This window comes from Monodon monoceros, unplaced genomic scaffold (genome assembly GCF_005190385.1).
Source record: "Monodon monoceros isolate NGI ecotype Baffin Bay Population unplaced genomic scaffold, NGI_Narwhal_1 Super_Scaffold_3, whole genome shotgun sequence".
NCBI lineage: Eukaryota > Metazoa > Chordata > Mammalia > Artiodactyla > Monodontidae > Monodon > Monodon monoceros.
Window position 1 is genome coordinate 99,762,913 of NW_021703780.1, and position 23,486 is coordinate 99,786,398.

Genomic DNA, 23,486 nt, shown 5'->3' on the forward strand with positions numbered 1-23,486 from the left:
GGGTGTACACTGACTTCCATGTACTTTTTGTATGTTTTTATATGTATTTTTTCACAAGAGCAGAGACTTTTAAAAGAAAAGAGCCTATTATAATAGTCCAGAAAAAGGAAACAGAGCAGAGGCCAGAGACTTCTTGGCAGAAGAAATGGATAGGAGGGGAGGGATATGAAAAACAATCACAAATCACCACAAGAAAAATGATCACGCCTGGCTTCCACCGTTAAATACTGATTTTCCTTCATTTCCTCATGGGCAAAAATCTCAATAATTGATGCGATCGTTTGCAAAACGACAAGTCTGGCCTGGGGAGAGCGGGCAGGGCTGAGGGCACAGGGGGCTGGCCTGAGACCCCCGGGGGGGGCTGGGGGGCTGGGTCCAGAGCACAGGGACACCGGGTCTCAGGCCAACCCTGGGTGCAAAGCGTTGACAGCAGTCAGGCCCAGGTGGAATGCACAGAGGGTGCTGGCAGCCCGTGTCCTCACGCTCATGGGCCCCTGGGGACCCTCCCTGGGTGAGCTCATGAAAACACTGGGAAAATCGTCCTTCCAGTTCAACAGCCAGGTTTTGTTCCCTTCCCTTCCCTCTCTTAGCTAATAAAGAAAAAATAAGTAAAATGAATAAAAAGCTCCTTAAACCCTGGGTGAGAAGTGACCCTGCATATGTAATCACTAATCTCATTATCAACATAAACAGGTGAAAAATTACACAGATGAATGTCCGTGACTTATAATCAACCTTTGAGAAAAGAAAATGTTGCTTTTGGCACAGGAGGGAGCGATATTTTCCTTCCCCACAAGTCATGACTCTGGAGAGAAGAAACACTCTTTGGGCAGAGTGATGAGAAACCGTCCTGCCCGTGGCCAAGGCTGAGCTCACTGCTCTCCCCACCTGCGTCCCCAATACCCTCCACCCGGCCCCAGACAGGCATCCAGCTTGCCCGTGGTGCTGCCTGCCGACGACTTCTCGTCTGATGTCCTCCCACCCTGCTCGAAATCCTGATGGTTCCCTACCACCTCTGGCCCTTGGGTAATCCACCCACGTCCACCAAAAAAGGAAAGTGTGAACAAAGCTTAGTAGTGGACATGGGGTGGTTTCTCATCACCCATCGTACATTCACCCTCCTTCCAACAAGGGCCCCTGGATTTCATTCTGGGGTCCACACCACTCAACTGTCAGGCCAATCAGTGTTTCTCATTCCTCTCGCAACAATGCCTAACTCAGGGATGGACACGAGGCCAACCTGAGCCCGTGAGACCCAATTCAAGTGAGACATCAGGCAAATGGCCTCTTGTTCCCACTGTATCAGACAAGAGATGATTTAACCTTGAGGGTCCCTGAAGCCATCCTGTTGTCAGCCGGAGACTGTCTGAGGCTGGAGTCAACTCAAAAAATAAAAAGGGAAAATGAAAAGCCAAGATAACAGAGTCACAGTGACAGCTGCTGAGTACCTAGATCCAGCCACACCTGAAGCTCACTGAAAAGCTGAACTTTGCAATGACAAAGTTGCTCAAGCAACTTTTTGCTCAAGCAACCATTTTGCTCAAGCTAACTTGGATCAGGTTTTCTGTCACTTGCAACCAAGAGTCTTAACAGATATATGGGCTTATATATATAAAAAAATTGTTGCCTATCATTTTAGGGGTCTTACAGACTCCCTGGAACTCACTCATGGACCCTGGGTTGAATACCCTTGGACCAAGGATAAAGTGAAAACTCCTAAGGGTGGCATTCTAAGTCCTTCACCATCTAGCTCCCACCTATCTTTCCCTCCCACCTTTTCTTTCCATTTCCCTCGGTCGCCCTCCATCCACCCAATTCCCGCTAACCTCGAAGACTCTGGTTCCCAACTCCTGATCTTGGTTTGTATCGTTATCCCAAACCAGGGTGCCCTCGCTCCTGAATCTCTCCACACCCAAACCCTACCCCCTACCTTAAGGCCAAGCCCCAAGGGCAGGTAGATAGATGGATGGATGGATGGATGGATGGATGGATGCATAGATGGATGCATGGATGAGTGGACAGATGAGTGGGTGGGTATCACGTGGAAGACACATGGAGGAGAAAGTGGCTAGCGGATGGTTAAGTGAACTGGTATGTGGATGGATCGTTGATGAAGAGATGGTTGGGTGTCAGATGGATGGTGGTCCCGTCATGGATAAATGGTGAGTGAACGGATGGCAGATCGAGGACAGATGGATGGGAAGGTGGAAAAGTGGCTGCATGAGTAACCAGCCTGTGGATAAATGTCTAATAGATGGGCAGGTGGGTGGGTGGAAAGATGGGTGACGAGATGGGGGAGGCGTGGATGGGAAGGTGGGCTAATGGTGGGTCCGTCAGCACAGGGACAAAGGGCTGAAGGACGGCTGGCCCACTGGGCGGGTAATGGACACGCGGATGCACGGATGGTGGGTGGGCCAGCGGATGGTGAGCGGAGCGAGGCCAGCTCTCCTGATGCGCCATCAGTGCTCTTCCCAGCCTCCCTGGAAAACCCAGAGCAAGGGCAACGGCTCTCCTGCAGGCCAGCATCTCAGACGATCCTTGCGCCGTGGTGAGCAGCGGGAAAAGCACAGGCCCAGGGAGAGTCAGACTGGCCTGCGCTCACAGCCCAGCGGAGCCGCCACCTGCTGTCTGACCACGGAGCGGAGGCTCCGGCTCTCTGAGCCTCACCTTGCCCGTCGGTTCAACGAGAAGCATCACGTTCCCCTCACAGGGTGCTGTGGGATGAAATTTAAAAGTATCTACAGAGGCCAACCCAAGACAGGGTACAGTCAGAGCTGACAATAATTCCCACCCTATTAAAAACTTGTTCCAACACCTAGAAAAAGGAAGGTGGCTCCTCCTGCCATTTTATGCGACTAGGAAAGTCCTGATACCAGAAGCAGACGTGGTACTCCAAGAGGAAGGTAGAGGCCAGTCTCACTTATGAATCTAGCTGCCAAGCCCTAAGTCACATAGCAGAAAATTGACCCCAGCAGCATATTACAGGGATAATAATACATTGTGTCCAAACAGGGTTTACCTCAGGAATGCAAACGTAGTGCAATACCAACAAGTCAATGCCATTCACTAGAAGACAAATCTACGTGGTCAGTTCAGTAGATGCTGGTCAACAAACGTCAACGTTCTGTGACTAAAAGCTCGGAGAAGAGCAAGCTTCTCCTGGTAAAGGGGATCATCTACTAGGTCCCTACGGGAGGGGCCCCTCCTCCGTACCAGGCACCGAGAATGGGTTTACCCATCACCCCTCTCACAGAATAAACTGGTCTTTGGGGGATTTAATTCTTCCCCTGAAAGGCAGACAAAGGTGGGAGATAAACTTTGGGGTCCAACCCTCCTCCAGAGCCTCCCAAACCCTGGCACGGCCCCTTCTCACTCCTTCTCCAGATCCTGGATTTGAGTCCAGGGCTCCATCTACACTAAGAAACCACTCCAGGAGGTGAGGGAGTCCCCAGAGCGGGGCCCGGACCTCGTCCTCACCCTACCTCTGAGCTCACGCAGACCGTCTCCTGCGTTCTCTTTTCCTTCTCCTTTGGATACAAGATGTGTTTTCAAGGGAAGCTGAAAGACCAAGGGTCCCTGCGTGAGAGATGCGTGTACATGCGGGTCCGTGTGAGCGCCGGGGGACCGGGGGTCGGGGTGCGGGGGGAGTTTGGGTGTGTAAGTGCATCTGTGTGTATGTGAAATCTAGGTCTGTGTGAGCGTGGGCAGGTGTGTGCACGTGAGGCGTGTTTAGCCATGTGAGTGTGTGTGAGTGTGTGTGAGAGTGAGCCTGCGTGTGCATGCACGTGCATGCTGGGCCGCCCTTACCTGGTGGGTCCTGTCCCTTCTCCAGCCCCAGCAGGGGCAGGGGGTCCCTAGTCCCCGAAGCCCCTGACCTTGACCTTCTGCCCAGATCACGCTGCTTCCTAGAACCCAGAACTTGCTTCCTGCTGCCGCCGGGTTCACAGCTGCACTGGAGCCCGTCAGCGCCTAAGGCATCACGTGTCCTGCCCGGCCTCAGCGCAGGCAGCCCTGCCAACATCCCCTCAGCGAGGCTCACGCAGCGCCCTGCGAGGCGCACTCTGCTACCACCTCCTCTCTAACCAGACGGGATGCTCACTGGGGCTGAGGCTGGCAGGTTCCCTCCCCACGCTAGGAGCTGACATCTCACACGGATGAGACTGAGGCAGGGACCCTGCTCTCCTGCTCAGCCCTGACCCGGGGTCTGGCCCACATGGGCACTCAGATGCTTTTGGTGGGTGGCAGGGTGGGGTTGGGTGGATTGATGAACTTGTACGGCCCCAGCACAGGGCTGACACAGGACATGAGATGAGTTATAAATGTGAGTGTCACCAACACTCATCCCCGTAGGGCCTTCAAAGACGGAGAAAAACTTGCCTAAGGCCCCCTGGCAAGTCAGGGCCTGAGCTGGGAGCCTCACAGCGTAACCACCACTGTCCACCCTTCAGACAGAAGCCCCATCTCACGTGTCCTCTGAGCCCCACAGAGTGCTCAGCCAGGGAAGCTCTGCAACTCTCTCACTCCTTTGCCAGGCCAGCGCCCCTATTCATTCGCATGGCCCTGAAATTTAGGAATTTCTCAAGGCTGCCAGCAGGGCAGCTGGTGTGCAGCCAACCGCGGGGTCTAGCCCAGGCTGTGGCATGACCGTAGGGCCCCCGACGCCATCAGCCGCCCCAGCCGGAGCAGAGATGGGCAGCAAGTGGGATCAAGCCCTGGGCCCCAGAGGTCAGGGTTCGAATGTGAACCCAGCTCCCCCCAGACTGCCGGGCGGCTCAGAGCACATGACCCCGGAACAGACACACTCCCATCTGCTCATGGGCCCAATCACAATGGCCTCCCAGCAACACGGGGAGGACTCGAGGAAGGGACGTAAAGACGCCAGCACCTCACCGGGCAAACAACAGGCATTCAATACACAGTCAATATAAAAAATAAATGACCTGCCCTAGGTCCTCTAAATCTTTCACAGCTCCTCAAGTCTGCCCATTCCTTTGTTCCCTCTGCCAGGCACACCCTTCTGCCCCTGAGCAAACTCCTGTTCATCCCTAAAAACCCAGCTCAGTATTCCCTCTTCAGGAAAACCTTTCCTCAGAGTTCATGGCTGCCTTTTTTGACCTCCCTGCGTTCTGTACATGGAGTTCCCGACCACTTGGACTTAAGTATGGCTGGGCTGGAGACCAGGACCCCGCAGTGCCAACCCCAACCTCCAACTCCCCATTCTAACAGGAACTACCCCAGGTGGTGAAGAGCTGCCTCTACTCACACTGGGACATCCTCACATTCCCTCGGGATGGGTCCACCACGTGAAATGGGGATGGGGAAGGAAATGTGGGGGCCGTTTATGGAGAGCAGGCTGGTGATGCTGTGCGGCTCTCTGCCCCCTCCTCCTGGTAAGAGAACCCCAACTTTCCCACTCTTCAGGCTACGTGGCCCACAGAATGGCCAATCAGAGGCTCCTTCCTCCTTCACAATGACTGGTGAGGGATGGTCCTGTAACCCAGTTGCGCGGGCCCACAGTGAAGCCCCTGGGCCAAAGGGAGGGAGCCTGGAGCTGCTGGGCCACCCGACTGCCACATGGCAGAGCCCGCCTGAGAATAACCAACATGGAGGATGGAGACAGAGCCCTCACAGCATCTCTAGAGCCCACAGATACAGCCAAGCCTGAGCCAGCCATTGTACATTTTAGTCCCATGACATTTTTGCTAAAGTCGTACTTTCTATCACCTGCAACCAGAACACTCCTGACAGCTGTGATGAGGAAGCAAGAGTAGCAACTGTGCTGTATGTATCACTGACCAGATTCCTAGAACATCTGAGTCTCTGGAGTTACTGAACTTTGTTCCTGCAGTGGACAGCTCCTGGGGTGGCAGCCGGCTTCATTCAATGCTCATCCTTAGGGACCAGCTGGAGCTGCAGTCACTGTCAGGACTAAGTGACCCCACCCCTAGCCACAGCCGACTGACTGGCCCAGAGTGGAGGTTTGCCCAAGCTGGGCCAATCAGAGCTCTCCCCCAACAAACTGGGCCCATCAGAGTTCTTCACCCTCAGCTCAGCCAATCAGAGCTCCCCCACCCCAAACTGGGCCAATCAGAGCTCTTCCCCAGGATTTTGAACTGGAACTAGAAGAAAACAGACCAACTCTGGTGGGAAGAAACTGTGAGTTGAGGGTGGGCACATTTAAGTCATTTTGAGAGAATCATCCAGACTCACAGAGAAAAGCAGAGACAAAAAAGATGGGGCGTGAGGCAGCCTTGGTGGCATGGAGTCCCCAGCACTGCACTGACCATGCAGGGACCCCCTCAGACACAGATAAGCCTACATGAGGGAGACCCTCTCCCACAGCGATGGGGAGGCCTCTCCTGATGCCAGGAGCAGGGAGAGCACTATGGGGGTCTGAGCCCAGGTCGTGGTGGGCTACCTGGCCATGTGCTCAGGCTCCACCATCCCTGTGGGACCCCCCGGGGTCTGAGGCCAAGGAAGGGTCACTCCTCCCACCCCACGCATGGGAAGCCACAGCCACACCGAGGGGGTGGGGTGTATCTGGGTCAGGCATGTCCTTCCTTGGGGACAGGCACGTGATGTCACCACAACCTTTCCATCCCCAGGAATCCCTTAAACGATTCTCGCTCATTTTTGAGAGTGTAAGGTCAGGTACTCAGAAAACACGTTAGGGGACTCGTGGTGCAGTGGTTGGGAGTCCGCCTGCCAAGGCAGGGGACATGCGTTCGAGCCCTGGTCCGGGAAGTCCCCACCTGCCGCAGAGCAACTGAGCCCATGTGCCACAGCTACTGAGCCTGCGCTCTAGAGACCGTGCGCCACAACTACTGAGCCCGTGTGCCTAGAGCCCGTGCTCCACAACAAGAGAAGCCACCGCAATGAGAAGCCCGCGCACCGCAACGAAGAGCAGCCCCCGCTCGCCGCAACTAGAGAGAGCCGCGTGCAGCAACGAGGACCCAACGCAGCCAAAAATAAATAAATAAATAAAATTTTAGAAAAGAAAACACGTTAGGTGGGGGGGTGGTACAAGGACCGGGGCAAACTTTCCTCCACGCCAGGTCCCGTGGCTAAGTAGGACCTGACCGGCCGTTACTGTGGTGTCAGTGGTGTGACCCAAAAGAAGTAACATTAATGACTGCTCAGCTGGGCGCAGAGCTTTACAGTTTACAAGGCACCCTCCCATCTGGCCAGGCCTAGTTCCCCACCTCCTCCCTGGACTGGGCCCAGCCTCACCTTGCCAGGCGCCATCGCCCCCTTTTCCCGGCACTGGAGCCCTGGCCCTGAGCTCCAGCCTGTCCCCCACTAGCATGGACCCCAGGCCACAGGACGGCCCAGGCTAAGCTGCCTTCACCCTCCAGGGCTCTGCCCAGGCAGCCAGAAGGGCACAGAGCTGGGGTGTAGGGGACACCACAGCCCCCACGTGGGGATGGGGACCAGCCGCTACCTGAGAACCAGGAACTTGGTCTCAGAGAAGACATCTCTGTTGGAGGGACAGCAGCCTCCTCTCACGGCCGGGCCCAGAAAGCAGGAAGGGATCCCCAGAAGATGCAAGGTGTGTAATGACCAGCTAGAGGGTCCTCTCCCAGTCGGGCTAGAGATGACCTCTCGGGGTGAGGTGAGACCTCAGGGAGAAGGCAGAAGTACCAGCGGCCCCGTGGTGCATAATCATCCCCCTTTATCCTCTTACGCAGTCAGGATGGCAGAGAACTCTGTGTGGAGCGAACACCTCCCTGACCCTTGCCAGCCTTCCTTCGTAGCGCAGAGGAGGCAGGCGCACCGGGCGTAAGGCCGGCAGAGGCAGGGACCAGCAGGGGCTGGGATTCAGTCCTGCACTGGGGCTGTCATCTTTGTTCTCACGGGTATTGCTGATTTAGAGCGAGTGATCCTGATTCTATCTACAGTTGTGGAAAACGGCCTCCTTTTAGTATAAGTGTAAGCAAAACAGGGGAAGAACTATTTAAAATCTATTAACTATAATGTAAAGGCACAGGAGGTGGGGGCAATCCAGCACAAAACGTGATGGCATTGTGCTAATGGTTGCTTGAGCACAAGCGGAAGCCAACATGCCCTGGCTTTTTTTTTTTTTTTTTTTTTTTTGCCAAGAAAGGGCATAAGACCCCCTATGCAGTGCCCATGTTCGGACAACACTTGAATTCATCTGCTCTGAGGATATGCAGGGGGTCAGATGAGGGAGCTCGGCCAGCACTGAACCCCCAGGAGGATGGCTAATCTCTCAGCTCCTGAGGACTCGGAAAGTTGACATAGAAACCAGAATGAAGCATGGTGGTCTTGAAAGAGAACATGTGTGTGCGTGTGTTTACAGGCGCCTGTGTGTGTTTCAGGTCAAGGAGGGTACCGTGTGGTTGTGCACGTGTGTCAAGACCATTGTGGGGAGACTCTAAGAACAGAATTTTCTGGAGCGCCAAAAGCTCACTTGGTGATCGCAGACACAGCTGGATGAGAGACCCAGGCTGAGGCAGGAAGAACTCTGGGAGGCTTATCAACAATGGGTGAGCCCAGAGCACAAGGCCCAGGGCCAGCCCTGATGCAGACGATGGCATCTCAGTGATCACGGAGGAGGGGGGTGTGACCCTCGACAGAACCCAGCTAACACGTGTTAACTAAGCACTGCATACGTGCCAAGAGCCGCGCTGGGGGCTTTCCACAGGACCCTCCTAGGCAGGCACCGCCACCAGGCCCGTGCTACAGATGGAGAAGCCAAGGCCCCCATCATCTGGGCCCAGGCAGGTGCTTCCCTGGCCTGGCGAGGTCCTCACCCCACCATCACCCAGCCCCTCAGAACCCTCTTCCCACGCTTCAGGCCATTCCTGGGCACCAAATGACAGCAGAACCAGAAGGGCTGTCCCCAGTGCACAGATGAGGAAACTGAGGCCCTGGGAGGTGAGATGGCCTGAGGCCAGCAGGGTCTGCTTGAAGACAACACCCGCGCCCCCAGGAGACAGGCAGGCAGGCGCACCACTTCTTCACCAACACTGACCCGGGCGGGGTCGTCGTGGCTGCCCACATTATAGCCCCCACACACCGAAAAGCCAGGCTCCCCACCCTCGAGGAAGGAAATAACCTTTCCCCAAACCAGCACTTTCTCTGCAATAATCTCCATATATGAGAAGACAGAGGTGTTTTTGCAACGTTTCCAAATTCCAACAACACTGAGGACAATGGGGCAAAATGACGCATGGCTTGACCCCAGAGGGGCCCCAGGAAGGGATCGGCCCAAAGGAGAGGAATTAGTGGTGCGTACGTGCCGCAGTACCCCATAAGCCAGGACGGCCAGCCCGGGGCAGGACCTCGAGGTGGACAGACCTAGCTCCCACCCAGCCCCTCCTCCTCACTTGCTGTGCGGCTGCAGTCAGGCCCACCCCCTCCGAGCCTGTTTCCCTGCCGTCAACCGCTCAAGCCTCCTGCCTGCCAGCTTGCCCCTCCACTCCCCCCCACACACCTGGGCTGCCAGAGGGCCCCTCCAGCACTCTGGCCATGCCCCTCCCCTGCTCAGAAACACCCCGAGGCTGCCCATCTGCCACCCTCAGAGCAGGACATGAGGTCCTCCATGTCTGGTCCAGTGCACGGGGCCAGCCTTCCTTCCCCCCTCCTCCAATCCACCTTCCACTGTCCACCCCTCAACCTTCACATCACAGCGCCAGTATCACCCCCTCCAGGGAGCCCTCCCTCACCATGCCTAGGCTCCCAGAGCCTCTGTGCTCTCCTCCAGGACAGCCGTGACTGAAGCATTTCAGAATTGCCTACATGGGTCTCTGGGGCCCTCGGGAGGGCCAGGGAGGGACCATGGGCCGGCCCACACCAGAGGCCATTGTGAGTGCTGTGTGCAAGGAGAGGGACCAAGGCCCCTGATGTGGAAGGAACCCCGAGTCCAGCCAGCCTCTCCCAGCTGCTCCCACACAAGCCCTGCCCAGGGTTGCCCACCCTCGAGGAGGGAGGCTGCAACTCCACTCCCACTGCCCCACAAGGCCCGGATGGAGGCCCCAGGCTGCTGCTACCCTCCAGGCTGCTCCCCTCCCAGCAGCTGGGGTGGGGAGTGGAGGGAGCCTGAAAATCCCAGGAAGACCTCACCCCTCCCCGAACTGAAACCTCACCACACCCAAGCTCACCACACCCAAGATAAAACTGAAAGCCCTCCTGCATCCCCAGATCTGACCACCCTCCTTGCTCACAGAGGTCCTGTCCTCCAGCTGCTCCAGGTCATTTGCACATGCTGTGCCCTCTGCCTGAGTGTCCGTACTCCACGGGCCTCTTCCGACGCCCTACCTAAAGCAGCCCCACCCCCACCCTGGTCTCAGCCAGCTCCGCCTGCTTTTTAGCCCAGGCGCACACGGCCAGCTCTGACAGAAAGCAAGCTCTGTGGGGGCACTGGAGGTCGTACTGGTACTGCTTTATCCCAAGAACAGTGACCAGCACCCTGGTAGGTATCACTTACTTCCTCCTTCCAACAACCCTAAGAGAGGGGTTATGACACCCATTTGACAGATGAGGAAACTGAGGCTCAGAAAAGGTCACTGGCCCGAAGGAAGCATGGCCTGTGAGTGGCAGAGGTGGGATCTGAGCCTGGCAGGTGTCCAAAGCGGGGACTTCCCTGTGCCCAGCTGCCACCTGCACAGACCCCCGGGGGGCTGGACCTGTCGCTAAGCTCCGGTCCGGCTGGGAGGCGGGCTGTGGAAACAGGCTGAGGATGGGATGCTAACTGCTGTGGTGCCCACCCCAGGAAAAGCCAGCAGTCAAGTCGGCAGAAGGAAACACCCACAGGAAAAGGGGGAAGACAAAAAGGGGGCATTTTTTCTTTTGTCCGATTGCCAAACTGTGCAAAAGAGTGACTTTGTTCCCATCTAATTTTAATCACAGTGGAAACCTTTGTATACCACGGCAGAAAGAAGTCAGTGTGTTCGACAACAAGGTCGGTAAAGGGAACTTAAAACCCATCCTTAAACACTGCACTTAAAACTCACAAATGAACAGTCACCCACCAACTGCCCAACTGCTTTTGAATTTAATGTAATATTGGAACAGGCAATACAGTGGTACGGCTCAAAATCCAGAAAATATAAGAAGGCACACAATGGGAGTGTCACCTCACCTTGCACCCTTGTCCCCCACCTGCACATGCCCTGCAGGTAACCACAGGTAACCACTGCAACCCCCCAGGGCTTCCTCTCAGTGTTTGCCTATGAGCCTATAAGCAAACGTGGATTTACGTCTTATTTGACAAAAGAGGCAGCGTATTTTACACACCATTCAGCACCTCGTTTTCCTCTCAACAGATCTTGAAGATCAGAGCCTCCTCATTGTTTACAGCTGCGTAATACCCCATTGTATGGCTGCACCAACATCTATCTGGCCAGCACATATCACCCTGGGTCTCAAGTGTCTGTCCACAGCCCTGCTTCCCCACCTACCTGTGGCTTCTCAAGGCTGAGACCTGCCCTCAGGCACAGGGCCCGGGACAGGGCCTCCGCACTCCTGCCAACATCCTCACTGCGGAGGCCTACAACCTCTAGACCCTGCAGCTAGGGAGGGTGTCTTAAAATGCGAATCACATCTCATTGCTCCCTGGAGAGAAACTTCTCCGAAGCTTTCAAATGTCCTGCCCCACCCCTCTCCTCCTCCCCCCTCCCCTCGCCCACCCGCTCCGGCCTCCTCCCTTCCTGTCCCTCGCACACACCAAGCCAGGCCCCACCGAAAGTCCTTTCTTTGCACCAGCTGTACCCTCTGCCCACACCCTCCCATCTCAGCTCAGAGATCCCCTTCTCAGAGGGCCCTGCTCTCCCGCCTGGATTGGGTTGCCCACTGCGAGCTAGAACTACATCCCAGGGCAGGGCCTTCAGTTGGTGGGGAGGCGGGTGCTCAGAGCTCAAGAAGCCAGAGAGGGGATACACCACCTACCTCCTAGGCAACAGACCCCCAGCTCCCATCCCCAACACCCACTTCAGTACTGTGAGCCCCAGAAAGTGGTCAGACAGCACCCACTTTACAGAAGGGAAGACTGAGGCTCACTGACGGGAGGGAGAGACCCTCTGCACCACCTGTGTGGCCAGGCCCAGCAGGAACGAAAACCTCCAGGAGGTACACGGATGAGGCCAGGGGCTGCCCAACATCCCCAAGTCCCATGTGCCGCCGACAGGGCTGGTCCTCGTTCACTCAGTCAACAAACTTCCAGGAGGACACACATCACAGGGACATTCAGATCCCATGAATTCAGCCGCATAACGTGGTAAACAGAGACAGCAGAGAGTCACAGGAACCAGGACGTAAAATAGTTCAGCAGCTGCCCCACCCCACGCCACCCAGCAAGAAGCCACCAAGGAGCGCGCGGGAGCTGGGCCTGTCCCTCGGCCCGCGTCCCTCCCTGCAGAGCGCCTCCTCCACCAAGGCCAGCCAGGGAGTGAAGGAAAAAATGCTCCCACCCACAGCCCCACGTGCAAGGCAAACACAGAATTCTGACGCCCAGCAGGACACACCATGGTCCCCCTGAGGCCCTGCAGGGACTTGGGGTCTTCACCACACTGGTCTTGGGGTCACAGTCACTCGAGAGCAGAGCAGGAAAGTGTGCTGGGCTTTCAGGCCAATCAAATGGAACCGTAGTGGTCCTCTAGGTCATGTGAGACTGTCACCTTAGGCCCTGAATTGAGCTCCACCCTGAACCCTGCCGAGAAGGCAGCTTCACTGCCCGCAGTCCTTCCACAAGCGTTCATTAAGCACCTACTGCCTGTCAGGTGTGAACGTGGTTTGGGGAATTTGCCCAGGGTCAATGAGACCAAGTCCCTCCCCTCGTGGGCTCACTGAAAGGCTGGCAAAGAGCTTGGTTTTAGAGTCAGGAAAACCTAGGTTGAAATCCCAGCTGTGCCCTTTGTTTGCTGGGAGACCCTTCCTGGGCCTCAGTCTCCCCATCTTTCAAAAGGGGCAAGACTGCGACCTTGCAGGATCATGGATGGGATCTGGGGAGAAAAGCGAAGGACGCGGCCTGGCTCTGAGATCCCTGCCTTCCTCCCACAGGGACCCCAGCCCCCACCCCCAGAGCCCAGAAGACATTGCTGGCCACCATCACAAAGAGGCCCCGCGCTCCAGGTCCCCTCATGGCTCCCACCACTAAGGCCATACGAGGCTCACTCAAGGCTTCCCCAGCCATGGGCGAGGGGACTACCTTAGGTCCACTCTGGGGTGGGCACTGCTGCAAAAACGGCCCAGTTTACACAGCAGGCACAGCCGACACAGAGGTCTACGCAGGCCAGGTGGGAACTGTGGCCAGATGGTCTCCTGCCCCAGCCCAGGGGAAAAAAAAGCAGAAAAGCAGCACTAGCGAAGGGCACCTCGCAGGGATGTGGGTCCTGAGCTGCAGACCTTGTGATTTTTCAGAAGACGGAAATCCGGACTTTTATGTGAAAGCTGGCAATTTGTAAATGCTGGCAGCTAATTAACTTTTTAAAAATAATAACAACATGGTAAGAGCCAAACAAAACATGCACAGCCAGCTGCGGTAGGGGCTGGCAAGTTTGCGCCTGCAGGAGGTAACAGCCTTTCACTTCATCCCTCCCCTGCCCACTCCTCTTAACACGGCCGGGCGCTGGACGCCAAGAGGCGAGGGTGGGGGCAGTAGTTCCCGGGCCCTCCCTTCCTCCTGGCGGGGATCGTCGCCCCCATTTGCACGTGGGGAAGGTGAGGCTCAGAGCCCCAGTGATTCGGCCACAAACGCGTGCCAGGACCAGGCATCAGGGCTTGCTCAGGCAGCGCCCTGGACCGGCACCCTTACTCAAGGGGCTCTGGATGACGAACACCACCCCAATTTTCTTTCCATTTCTGGCCTGTCACGGCGACACCTGCTGGCTCGGACCCGCCCAAGTGGTGGTCACAAACCGAGGTGGGGTGAGACCTTGTGACAGCAAAGGGAGGGAGGGCACCCCTGCAGGGAGAGTGGGAAGGGGGAGAGGATGCAGAGGGGCAGGGGGTGATGAGGAATGGGGAGGTCCCCGGAGTCGGGGCCACGCCTGCCTACTGAGCCCCCTGCCTGTGCTCCCCACACCCTAAGGGAGCCTCAGCCCAGGGCTTCCCCCAGCCCGACTCGGGGCCCACCCGGCTCAGGACGGCACGGAGGACTGTGCTCGCCCAGGGGAGAGGGCCGGGGTCCGCTGGGCTCTTAACTTGTTGGCACGACTCTGCGCGAGATTCACGGTGGGGGGAGGGGGTCTGTCTGCCGCCCCAGGGATGTGAGACACACGTGTGTGACACATGTGAGACATATGTGTGTGTGACAGACACGCGTGTGTGTTAACGAGGCACACGCGTTTCACAGACGGCGGGCTGACAGAGGCGTGCGTGTCTGGGAGACGCCCGTGTGCCAGGCACGTGTGTGTGAAGCCTGCGTGCGCAAGAGCGACGTGTGACAGATGAGTGTGAGGGGCCGGGCGTGCGTGAGAGAGAAAGGGTCTGGAGGGGGGATGCGGGACGTAGACGCGGGGCCGCCCCGCGGAGCCTCAGGAACTTCTGCCGCCTGCGATGGGCGGACGCGAGGGGGAGGAGAGCGCGCGGCGGCGGTGCCCGACCGAGGGCCCAGTTCCCTCCCGGGACGATGACCCGGGTTCGGGACTTGCGGGGCGGGGGGGGGGGGGCGCGGAAGAGGGAGGGGGTGGCGGGACCCGGGCGGGTGGGGGCCCTCCGCCACCTCGCAAGCCGCCGGGCGCCGGCCAGGGTGTCGCATCTGCCCGCCGGGGCGCCGTCGCCACGGCCGGCCCGGGGGCGTGGAGCCCGCGGCGCGTGCCGAGGTCCGCGTGCACTCACCGCGCTGCGCTCCGCTCGTCCCGCGGCGGGCGCGTCTGTCCGCTAGTCCGTCCGCTAGTCCGTCCGCCCCGCTGTCGGCGCGTCTAGAGCTCGGGAGTCCGGCGGCGGCGCGGGGCGGCGCGAGGCGGGGCGGGGCGGGGCGGGTCGAGGGGCGGGCTGAGCCGGCGCCGGGCCCCCTGCCCGCCCTGCCCCCTCCACCTCCGGGGCGGGGTCTCAGCCGCGGCCGGGGAGGGGGCCGAGCCGGCGCCGACGCTCCTCGCCCAGCCGCGCACCCGGGGCCGGACTTGGGCGCGCCGCGCGTGCGCCCCGAGCCCCGCTCCCCCGTAGCGCGCCCCCCTCGCCGCACCCCCTCGTCGCCCGGTCTGAACGCGGAGTCCCAGCCCCCGCCCTGCTGCCCGCAGCGTTCTTTGGCCCGGAACCTCAGCCAGCCTGGGCCTCAGTGTCCCCGCCCGGAAGATGGGCCCGGACACCTCGGGCAAGTTGGGAGGGCCTGCGAGGCTTAGAAGTAACACTGGCAGGAGGGAGGCCCAGCTTGGCCGCCTCCCATCCCCTGCTGCCTGCCGTGGGCGCCCCCACACCCCTTCTCCCCCACACCCCGGCCTGCTGGCACCGGGTCCCAGCCTCCAGCCTAGGTTTGTCCTTTCCCTGACCTCCACATCTGCCTGTGGCCACTGTGTGACCTCAACCAAGGCCCTTGACCTCTCTGAGCCCAGCCTCCTCATCTCTTGGGCAGATTAATCCTGGGCTGCTGGTGGGGAGCCATGGAGAACCCCATGTTGTGCCCTCAGCACAGGGCCCAACAGGCAGTGAACAGTCCAGGCTCTCAGCTCAAAACGTTGAGTACCGTAACTCTCACCCCCAGAGCAGAAGCAGGATGGGTCATCGTCAGGTCCCCACTCACCAGGTTTGGCAGCCTTGGAGCCTGTGCCTGGTAAGAGGACCTACAGGGAACAGGCTACCTCCCAGATGCTTTCTGCAGGCCAAGGGCTCAAAACCGCATCCCAAAACCCACACAAGCAAAATCAGGCACTGGCAGATCAGGGCAAACATTTGGCACCAGAGCAGACCCGGTGAAAGGGGGACTGGCCCCAAACCCACTGGGCCCTGCAGGCCTGGACTCTGGCACAGGGACCCACACCCTGGTCCCTTCCCCACCACCATCTTAGGGTCCCAGAGAGAGTCGGGATCCCAGAAGTCTGTCCTTCAATCTCTGTCTCTCTCTGCCACCTTCTGTCTCTCTCTTCTTAATGTAGTAAAATTCACATAGTGTACAATTCACCATTGAAAGTGTACAATTCAGCGGCATTTAGAGCATTCACAACTTTTTCTCTTGTTATATCTTAGCCACTCCGTCTTGATCTCTCTTTGCTGCTGTGAATCGACGTCTCTCTGTAGCTCTCGGTGTCCCCTTCAGATGGCCCATGTCTCTGTGTCTCTCTGGATCGTCTCACTCTTCACCCACCCTGTGTCTCCTGCTCTGTGTCTCCCTCTGGGTCTCCATCTCAGTTTTGACAGCAGTCTGTCTCTCTGTCTTACTCTGTCCTTGGTCTCTGCATTTCCCTCCGACTCTGTCCTTAGTCTCTGTGTCTCTCGCAGTCCTGGGGCCACATTCTCCAGGACCTGAGGCCTAGCCCAGGACCTCTGGGAGCTCCTTCCATCCCTGCCAGGAGACAGATGGCCCAGCGGCTGCCACCTCACATCAGAGCAGCAGCCGTGGACCCAGAGTGTGCCCCACCCCCATGCCGGGGGCCTCCGGAGCCCAGGACTGGGGTGAGGCAGCAAAGAGCAAAAGCAACGAGAGGGGAAGCCACCTGCCTGGGGTCACACAGCTGGGAGGCGGTAAAGCCAGAAAGTGCCCAGGGGCTCAGACAGGGCTGGCCGCGGAGGAGCCACAAATGAGATGGAGGGGCAAAGCCTGCACTGAGAGCCTGGGGCCAGGCTACCCCGGCTTTCTGTGTAACCATGCCAGGCCCTTCCTCTCTGGGCCATTTTCCCCACTGGAGCTTGTTCTCCCTTGGGGCCTCTGCACTTGCTGTTCCCTCTGCCTGGAATGCCCTTCCCCCAGGTCCCCATGGCTGGCTCATCCTTGATTAGATACAGGTGCAATGTCACCACCCCAGAGAGCCCTCCCTAAGACCCCAGCAGAGATAGCAACTGCCCCTCCCTCGGTCACTCTCTCCCCTCTCTACACCTCAGAGTACTTGTCACTAGCGGCCTTTTTAAAATTCATTTATAAGTGACTGTAGGTAAGATAGCCTGGTAAAAACTCCACCACCACCCACCAGCTGTGTGACCTTGGGCAAGTTGCTTGACGTCGCTGGGTCTTGATTGCCTCAACTGTAAAGGGAGCTGAATGATACCAGGGCCAATCTGGTGGGATTGTTGGGGAGATTAACTGAACTGAAATCCGAGAGCGCTTTGAGCAGGGCTCGGCCCCAGGGGCGAGCTCAGTAAGTATCTGATGACTGAGTGAGTGGTGGGTTGAATCCTTCCTTCTGCCATTACTTGTGGAAGGCACCAGGCCTTGCCTCACGTGAGCCTGGGCGACTCTCTGCCCTCCAATGCGCTCCCTTCCTGCCCCAGATGTCCAAGCGGAGATTTGGCCTCACCTCAGCCCGCCCCCAAGGCCTGGCCAGCTTTCCAGGAGAGAAAGTGGAGATACTTCCCTGTTATCTGAGCTGGAGATGCGCTAAGGCAGCCGCCCCCTCGGAGCCCTGCCAGGGCTGCTATCGCAGACGGAGTGCACATCACCCACCAGGAATTTGGGGCCCGGGGCTCAGCCAAGACACGGTTGGAGGGAGTTCCGGGCCGATAAGGCCAAGACAGAAGGCTCAGAGTGGGCAGCCGAGTTACATCGATGACATCTCGGCAGCCTCCCGGGCATCGAGGCGCCAGGGCTGGCGGGTGCGGGGCCCACCTGCATCCCCGACCCGCCCGGATGGAGCGGAGGAGGCCCGCCGGGCTTCCTGGGTCTGCACCCTCGCTGGGTAGCCAGGAGGAGGTTACTGTGCCTCTTCTGGCATCTGAGAAATGAGAGTGACAATAATAATAACCCACACAACAGTAGCATAGGGTTTACACGCATGGGCTCTGTAGCCACATGGTTGGTTTAAAGCCACGTGCCCCCGTGTGATGTTCACGGTGGCTTTAGCCCTCTGCCCTCAGTGGCCTCGTCTACAAAATATTTCCTGTCTCCTATGATTGCTTTGGAGATGCTTAGAGCAGGTCTGGCAGGTGGTGAGCCCTCAGTTAAATGCTTGCTGTTCCTAACGGCACACAACCTAGACCAACTTGAGCCAGCATGGTGCCCCCATCTCCCTGCACACCTGGGTGCTGGCAGCATGGGGGCAGCTAGCTCCTTGGATGGTGGGCCTGACCCCTCTGCCAGGACCTAGCCTGCTGCTGCTTCTGGGGGCCAAGGGGCCCGCCTTCGTCCAGGGGCGAGCTCTGCACTGGGCCGGCTCCATCATCGCTCTGGCCTCACATTCAGCATCCGATGTAGCCACCATGACTGGGCAGCGCGGAAAGGGAGTGTCTGGGCCCAGCCAGACTCGAGAATATTCCGTAACTACAGGACACATATTCAGAGCGGATGGGCAGTGATTTTCGCACAGAGTCGCTCCTCACCCAGGGGTGGCACTGCCTGTCAGACTTCTGCCCAACAAGCCCCAGGGCAGCACCACCCAGACCTCAGCTGTAGGACAAATCCGTCCTCTAGAATCACCCGGGGGCGTCTATACCCAGAACGGGTCGAGCTGAGTCTCCGGAGGATGCAGCTGGGCATCAGTATTTTTTAAGCCCCAGGTGCCCGGAGATGCTGCCAAGTGTAGAAAGCACAGCCTCCCTCTGCCCTTCTTCCAGCTGTGTCCCTCCCACCTGGAGCCCACGATGCCTCATGCCAGGCCCTGGCATCCCCTGCTCAGATGGCCCTGAGTCCCAGGGTCTGTGCTGGCCCTGCCCCCAGGTGTGGGCCGCGGTAGACACCCCCCAGGCCCAAGGGGTGGCCGAGGGCAGCGGCTGGCAGGTGGCGTGAATGGAGCTCAGATCTGTGGGCACACAGGCAGTCCTGGGAACGCAATTCAGGTCCTCTCTGGTCTGGACTCCACCCACCTCTCAAGCCTCTTCGCCCACCCCACGCATGCTCCTGTCCGTAGCCTCGGCCTCCTACTCTTCAACCCCATGGAAAGCTGATCGTGCACTGAAAACTTCCCCACCTCCTGGCCTTCCCATCCCCTGTGGATGCTGGGCCACCCGGGGCAGACGTGACCAGCCGTCCCCCACTCTTCATGTAAGAAACAAAACTATAGAAACTTGACACAGACCCACGGCTGCCTGACTAAAGACTACATTCCCAGCCTCTCCGGCATCCAGGTAGGAAAGTGAAAATTTGAGGCCACTGAATAGGAGCAAAAGTGGTGTGGCCCCTCCCTCCCTTTCTCCTTCCTGCTGGCTGAAGCGGCGGCCTGGGGTGGGCACAGAGCTGCAGCACCGCCTCGACTACCAGGTGGAAGTCACACTTGGGTGGAAGGCATACCTGAGCATCATGGAGCCACTGTACCCGGCCCAGACCTTCACCTAAGAGAGAAATGAGCTCTCAAATGCAGTAAGCTGTGAGTCTGTAAGGCCTGAAGCCAGCCCACCCCTTTCAGTTCCAGGGGCCACTAAATTCCCTTTGGGGCTTCAGCCAATCTAAATTTGGCTTTTATTGCTTGCACCCAAGAGCCTTGGCTAATAGCCCGAGTTTCACTGTGGCGACATTACCTACCGGCATTTCCCAGGCCCATTTTGGACACCGGGTTAGTTAGCCATCAGGATCCCTTTGGATCCCTTTTATGATCCCCAAGGATGCTTTACCTTAAATAAATGAAAAGTAAACTCGTATCTGTTCATCATACACTTTAATAGGCACCCTACACTGATTAATTCATTCGATCCTCAAAACAATCCTAGTGGGACTAGATATTATTACCCCCATCTCACAGACAAAGAAACTGAGGCTCGGTGGCATAGCTAGGGCCCCAGCCCAGAGCAGTCTGACTCGATTTCACACGCTCTCCCTGCCCTTCCGGGGCAGGAGGGAAGCACCCTGCAGTCAGGCAGTGGGTTCCCCATCCCCAGGGTATGAACAGGGACCAGGCGCCCCCTTGGCAGAGTGGCTGGAGGGGCTGATGCACGTGGAGTGGGGTATGCAGAGAGAGGAGGTGGGGGAAGCTATTACAATTTTTCTCTCACTCACACTTTCCCAAGCTGTCTGCTTATTCCAGGAAAGCTGCCCAGCCTAACGCCTCCCATCTGGGAATGGTCAGCCCCTACCTCCTGTGGCCTAGCTCGTTCATGACTCACCCCCGCCCATCCCTCCGCCTGGTGTGATGAAATTTCTGGCACTTCTGAAAAGTTCTGGCCACCCTAGACAATACTTGGCCCAGCGTTGCAATCAGGCCAGCTCTCCTGGCAGGGGGGAGAGCAAGGAGGCCAGGGGCACTCCGTTCAGGGGCTGGGACCTCCCTAGCGGGCTGGAAAACTAGGCTGAAGGGTCTCAGAGCCGTTTCCCTACTGGAGCAGCCCAGAGACGGAAGGCCTGGTCCCAGCAGGTTTCTTGCTCACTCCAAGCCTCAGTTTTCCCATCTGTGAAATGGGAGAGGCTGACTCTGATTTTTAATAAACAAGTTAGGAAACACACATAAAAAAACATTCAACACCAAAAAATCCACCTTCACAAGAGAACCTCTTCCAACCCCTTTTGTTTTATACATATAAGTTGTTGCATGAATGAATGTATATATGTATACCCACGATCAAATTCTAATGAACACTTTTTCTGCTACATTTTTATGTGATCTATTGTGGCCATTTTCTACAACAAAACATGTATCTACACAACCGCTGTCAAGAGCTGCCCGGTATTCCACTACCTGCTATAACCACAGTTGATCTGATCCTCCACTGATCATTTCCAATTTTTTTATCATGAAAAATGATTTGAAGAATATTCTTGAATCTGTATTTGGGGACATCTGTCCACCTCACAGAAGTTGCAAGGGCGAAGGGCATGTACATTTGTAAATGCTTGTGATATGTCTGCCAGGGGAAGATGTTGTCCCGTTGTTTGAAGCTGATTGCCTTTGTAAATGTTTACCAGCCATTTGTGTGTCTTCTGAGAACTCCATGTACATGTCCTTCATTCACTTTCATTCTTGAGGCGTTCATCTTAATAATTTTTAAGACTTCTCTGTATAGTAGTAGTACTGGCCCTTTGTCTGCCAAGTACATACAGCAGACACCTCCGTTTTAACTTTGTTTCTGTATGTATATATTTTTTACATGTAGAACTTGTAAAGTTTGATGTAGAAAAACTTTCCAGTATTTTCCTTTGTGCTTAGAAAGGCTCTCTCTATTCTAAGAGGGACGTAGTGAGCTACCTATGTTTTCTTCCAGCACTATTTTTGTTCATTCATTCATCCATCCTTCATTCATTGTTACCCTTTAATCTAACTCCAAGTCCTCTGGTTACCCGGGTCCACAGAGCTGGTGGCTGGACCCTTAGCACAATGCCTTGTTGAGGGACAGGAATTTCCGGTAATTCCTGGAAGCCTCCCCTTCTAGGAATGTGGGGAGGGGAAACACATCTCTAAATAATGAACCTTGGCCTCCAAGGCTCCAAATGACCTCCAGTTACCTGACAGGGCTCCACCCAACCAGTCCTTGGGTGCCAACGAGTTTAGGGTAATGACGCTTGTGGCAGCCATGGGAACGCATCACTCAGATCTCCTGCTCCAAGCAGAGCGGGTAACCGCCCACCCCCTCCATCTGAGCTGCCCCCCAGCCAGCAACGGAGCACAGTGGCTACAAATGCAGGATCACTCCACCGAGACCCAGTATCCCCCCAGCAGAAAAGTGGCTGAGGGCCCCCGCGTCCTGGATGAAGCTTTTTGGAATAATAGTAAAGACGGTAACTACAATAGTCATGGTGTCATACACTTTAGGAAGCTCTGGTACGACCATGTCTCTTGCATCCCTCTCCACCACACCGCTGAGACTCAGAGCTGGGCTTGGGTCCAAATCCAGGCTCTCTCTGTCCCACCAGGCAGCTTGTGTGAGCCCCGTGCCCACTCCCACCCCAGAGTCCCAAGCCCTTCAGTCTAGGCCTCCCAGTCCAGAGCCATGGCCCAGCAGGCTCTGTGTTTCCTGATCCAACTCTGAGACCCCTGGGCCCCACTTGGCCATAGGGTTGCCAGGGGACGGGGCCCAGAACACCCTTCCCTGAGTGGAGGAGCCTGGAACCTCCTGCCCCACGTGAACCTGGAAGAAGGAGCCAGAAACTGGGCTATTAGGTGTGGAGAGAAAAGTCTTCCTCGCACAGAGAGGCGACTCCTTCCTGGGCTCCGGCCCTGCCCTCCGGTAACCGCAGAGCTCCCTGCTCCTCCTCAGTCAGGGCCCAGGGCGACTATTTTCCACACCGACAAAGCCCAGCAGCCTGTGGTCAGCTCAGCCCGTCCCTCTCCCAAGGTTGGGCCAGAGGCTGAGCTTGGGACCCCGGAGCTCTCTGTGCAGCCTAGAGAGAAGTTTCACCTTCCACGCTCCAACCTTTAGGCTGGAAGTAGTTATCTGGCGTGACTATTGAACCGCCCATACACACGGACCGCAGTGCCCCTCGGCCGCCGGCTGAGCACACAAAGCTGAGGACTCCTTTGAAGGAAGGGCTGTGGAAGGACAGGATTTGACGAGGCCCGGTGGGCTCTCGGAAGCATTCGGTGTTTATTCTGAGAGCTGTGGGGAGCTGCTGGAGGATTAGTGGGAAGTGCTGAGGAGGCTGGTACTAGAGTCCAGGTGGGAGATGATGGAGTTCAGATGAGGGTGGTGACATGAGGACGTGGTAGGATTGGAGAGATACTGAGGAGAGAGACCACACAGGCTGGTGTGATGCTGGGAGCCGGGGAGAGAGAGGGGCAGGGGTGACTCCTGGGTTTCTGGCTCAGGAGGTGTCACTGATGAGCTGGGGAGGGGTGCCGGTCTGGACTTCCTGCTGCAAGCCACAGAACACTTGACTCAAAGAGGCTTAAGCCAAAAAAGGGAGGACTTCAAGCATAGCTGGATCCAGGTACTCAAATGTCTCCAGGAGCAAGTTTCTCCCTGCTTGTCTCTGAGCTCTCCTCCCCTCTCCTCCATTTTCCACCAGAAGCACCTCTCCTGGGGACCAAAATTCCCAGCAGCTCTGGCCCACAAGCCTTCAAGTCCAGACAAAATGAAGCAATACTCCACTGGTAGTAAGGTTCTCTCCAGTTGGGGGGGTTTAAGTCAGATGCTCAGGCCTGGACCAATCACTGCAGCCAGAGGAATGGGCTGTGCTGATTGGCTCAGCCCAAGTCATATGCTCTCCCAAAAGCCTGGCTGCAGGGGTGAACCTCTAATTGGAAACTGGGGTCCGTTGCCAGATACTGGAGAGGAATCCATGAATGACCCCGACAGGGCGGATAAATTTGCATTCTTGGATTTGATGTTGATTTTTTCTACATTCAACTCAGATACTGTCAGCTAATAGCACACATTCTTAAAGCATGTTCTCTGTAAAAGCCCCAATAGACACAAGGGGACTTCATCAAGCTCATCAGTGATTGGCTCTCAGCCGAGGAAGCCCTGAGCCAGTCCAGCCAATGAGAGCCCAGAGATTCCCGGATCTCACACAGTCA

At 57.0% G+C, this 23,486-nt stretch overlaps 2 protein-coding genes across 2 annotated transcripts in view; one reads left to right on the top strand and one right to left on the bottom strand.

Annotated features, from left to right (window-relative positions):
* FBLN2 (fibulin 2) overlaps positions 1-14,871 on the bottom strand; it is a 74,703-nt gene extending 59,832 nt beyond the window's left edge. The window contains exon 1 of the mRNA XM_029244227.1: positions 14,800-14,871. The gene's annotated coding sequence lies outside the window, so the exon portion shown is untranslated. The remainder of the gene's footprint in view (positions 1-14,799) is intronic.
* Positions 14,518-19,378, top strand: LOC114907626 (translation initiation factor IF-2-like). The gene is made up of 5 exons (XM_029243341.1): positions 14,518-14,599; positions 14,710-15,278; positions 16,396-16,569; positions 18,764-18,823; positions 19,256-19,378. Exons 1-5 carry the CDS (start codon positions 14,518-14,520, stop codon positions 19,376-19,378), a joined length of 1,008 nt encoding a protein of 335 aa, XP_029099174.1.
* The last annotated feature ends 4,108 nt before the right edge of the window (positions 19,379-23,486 follow it).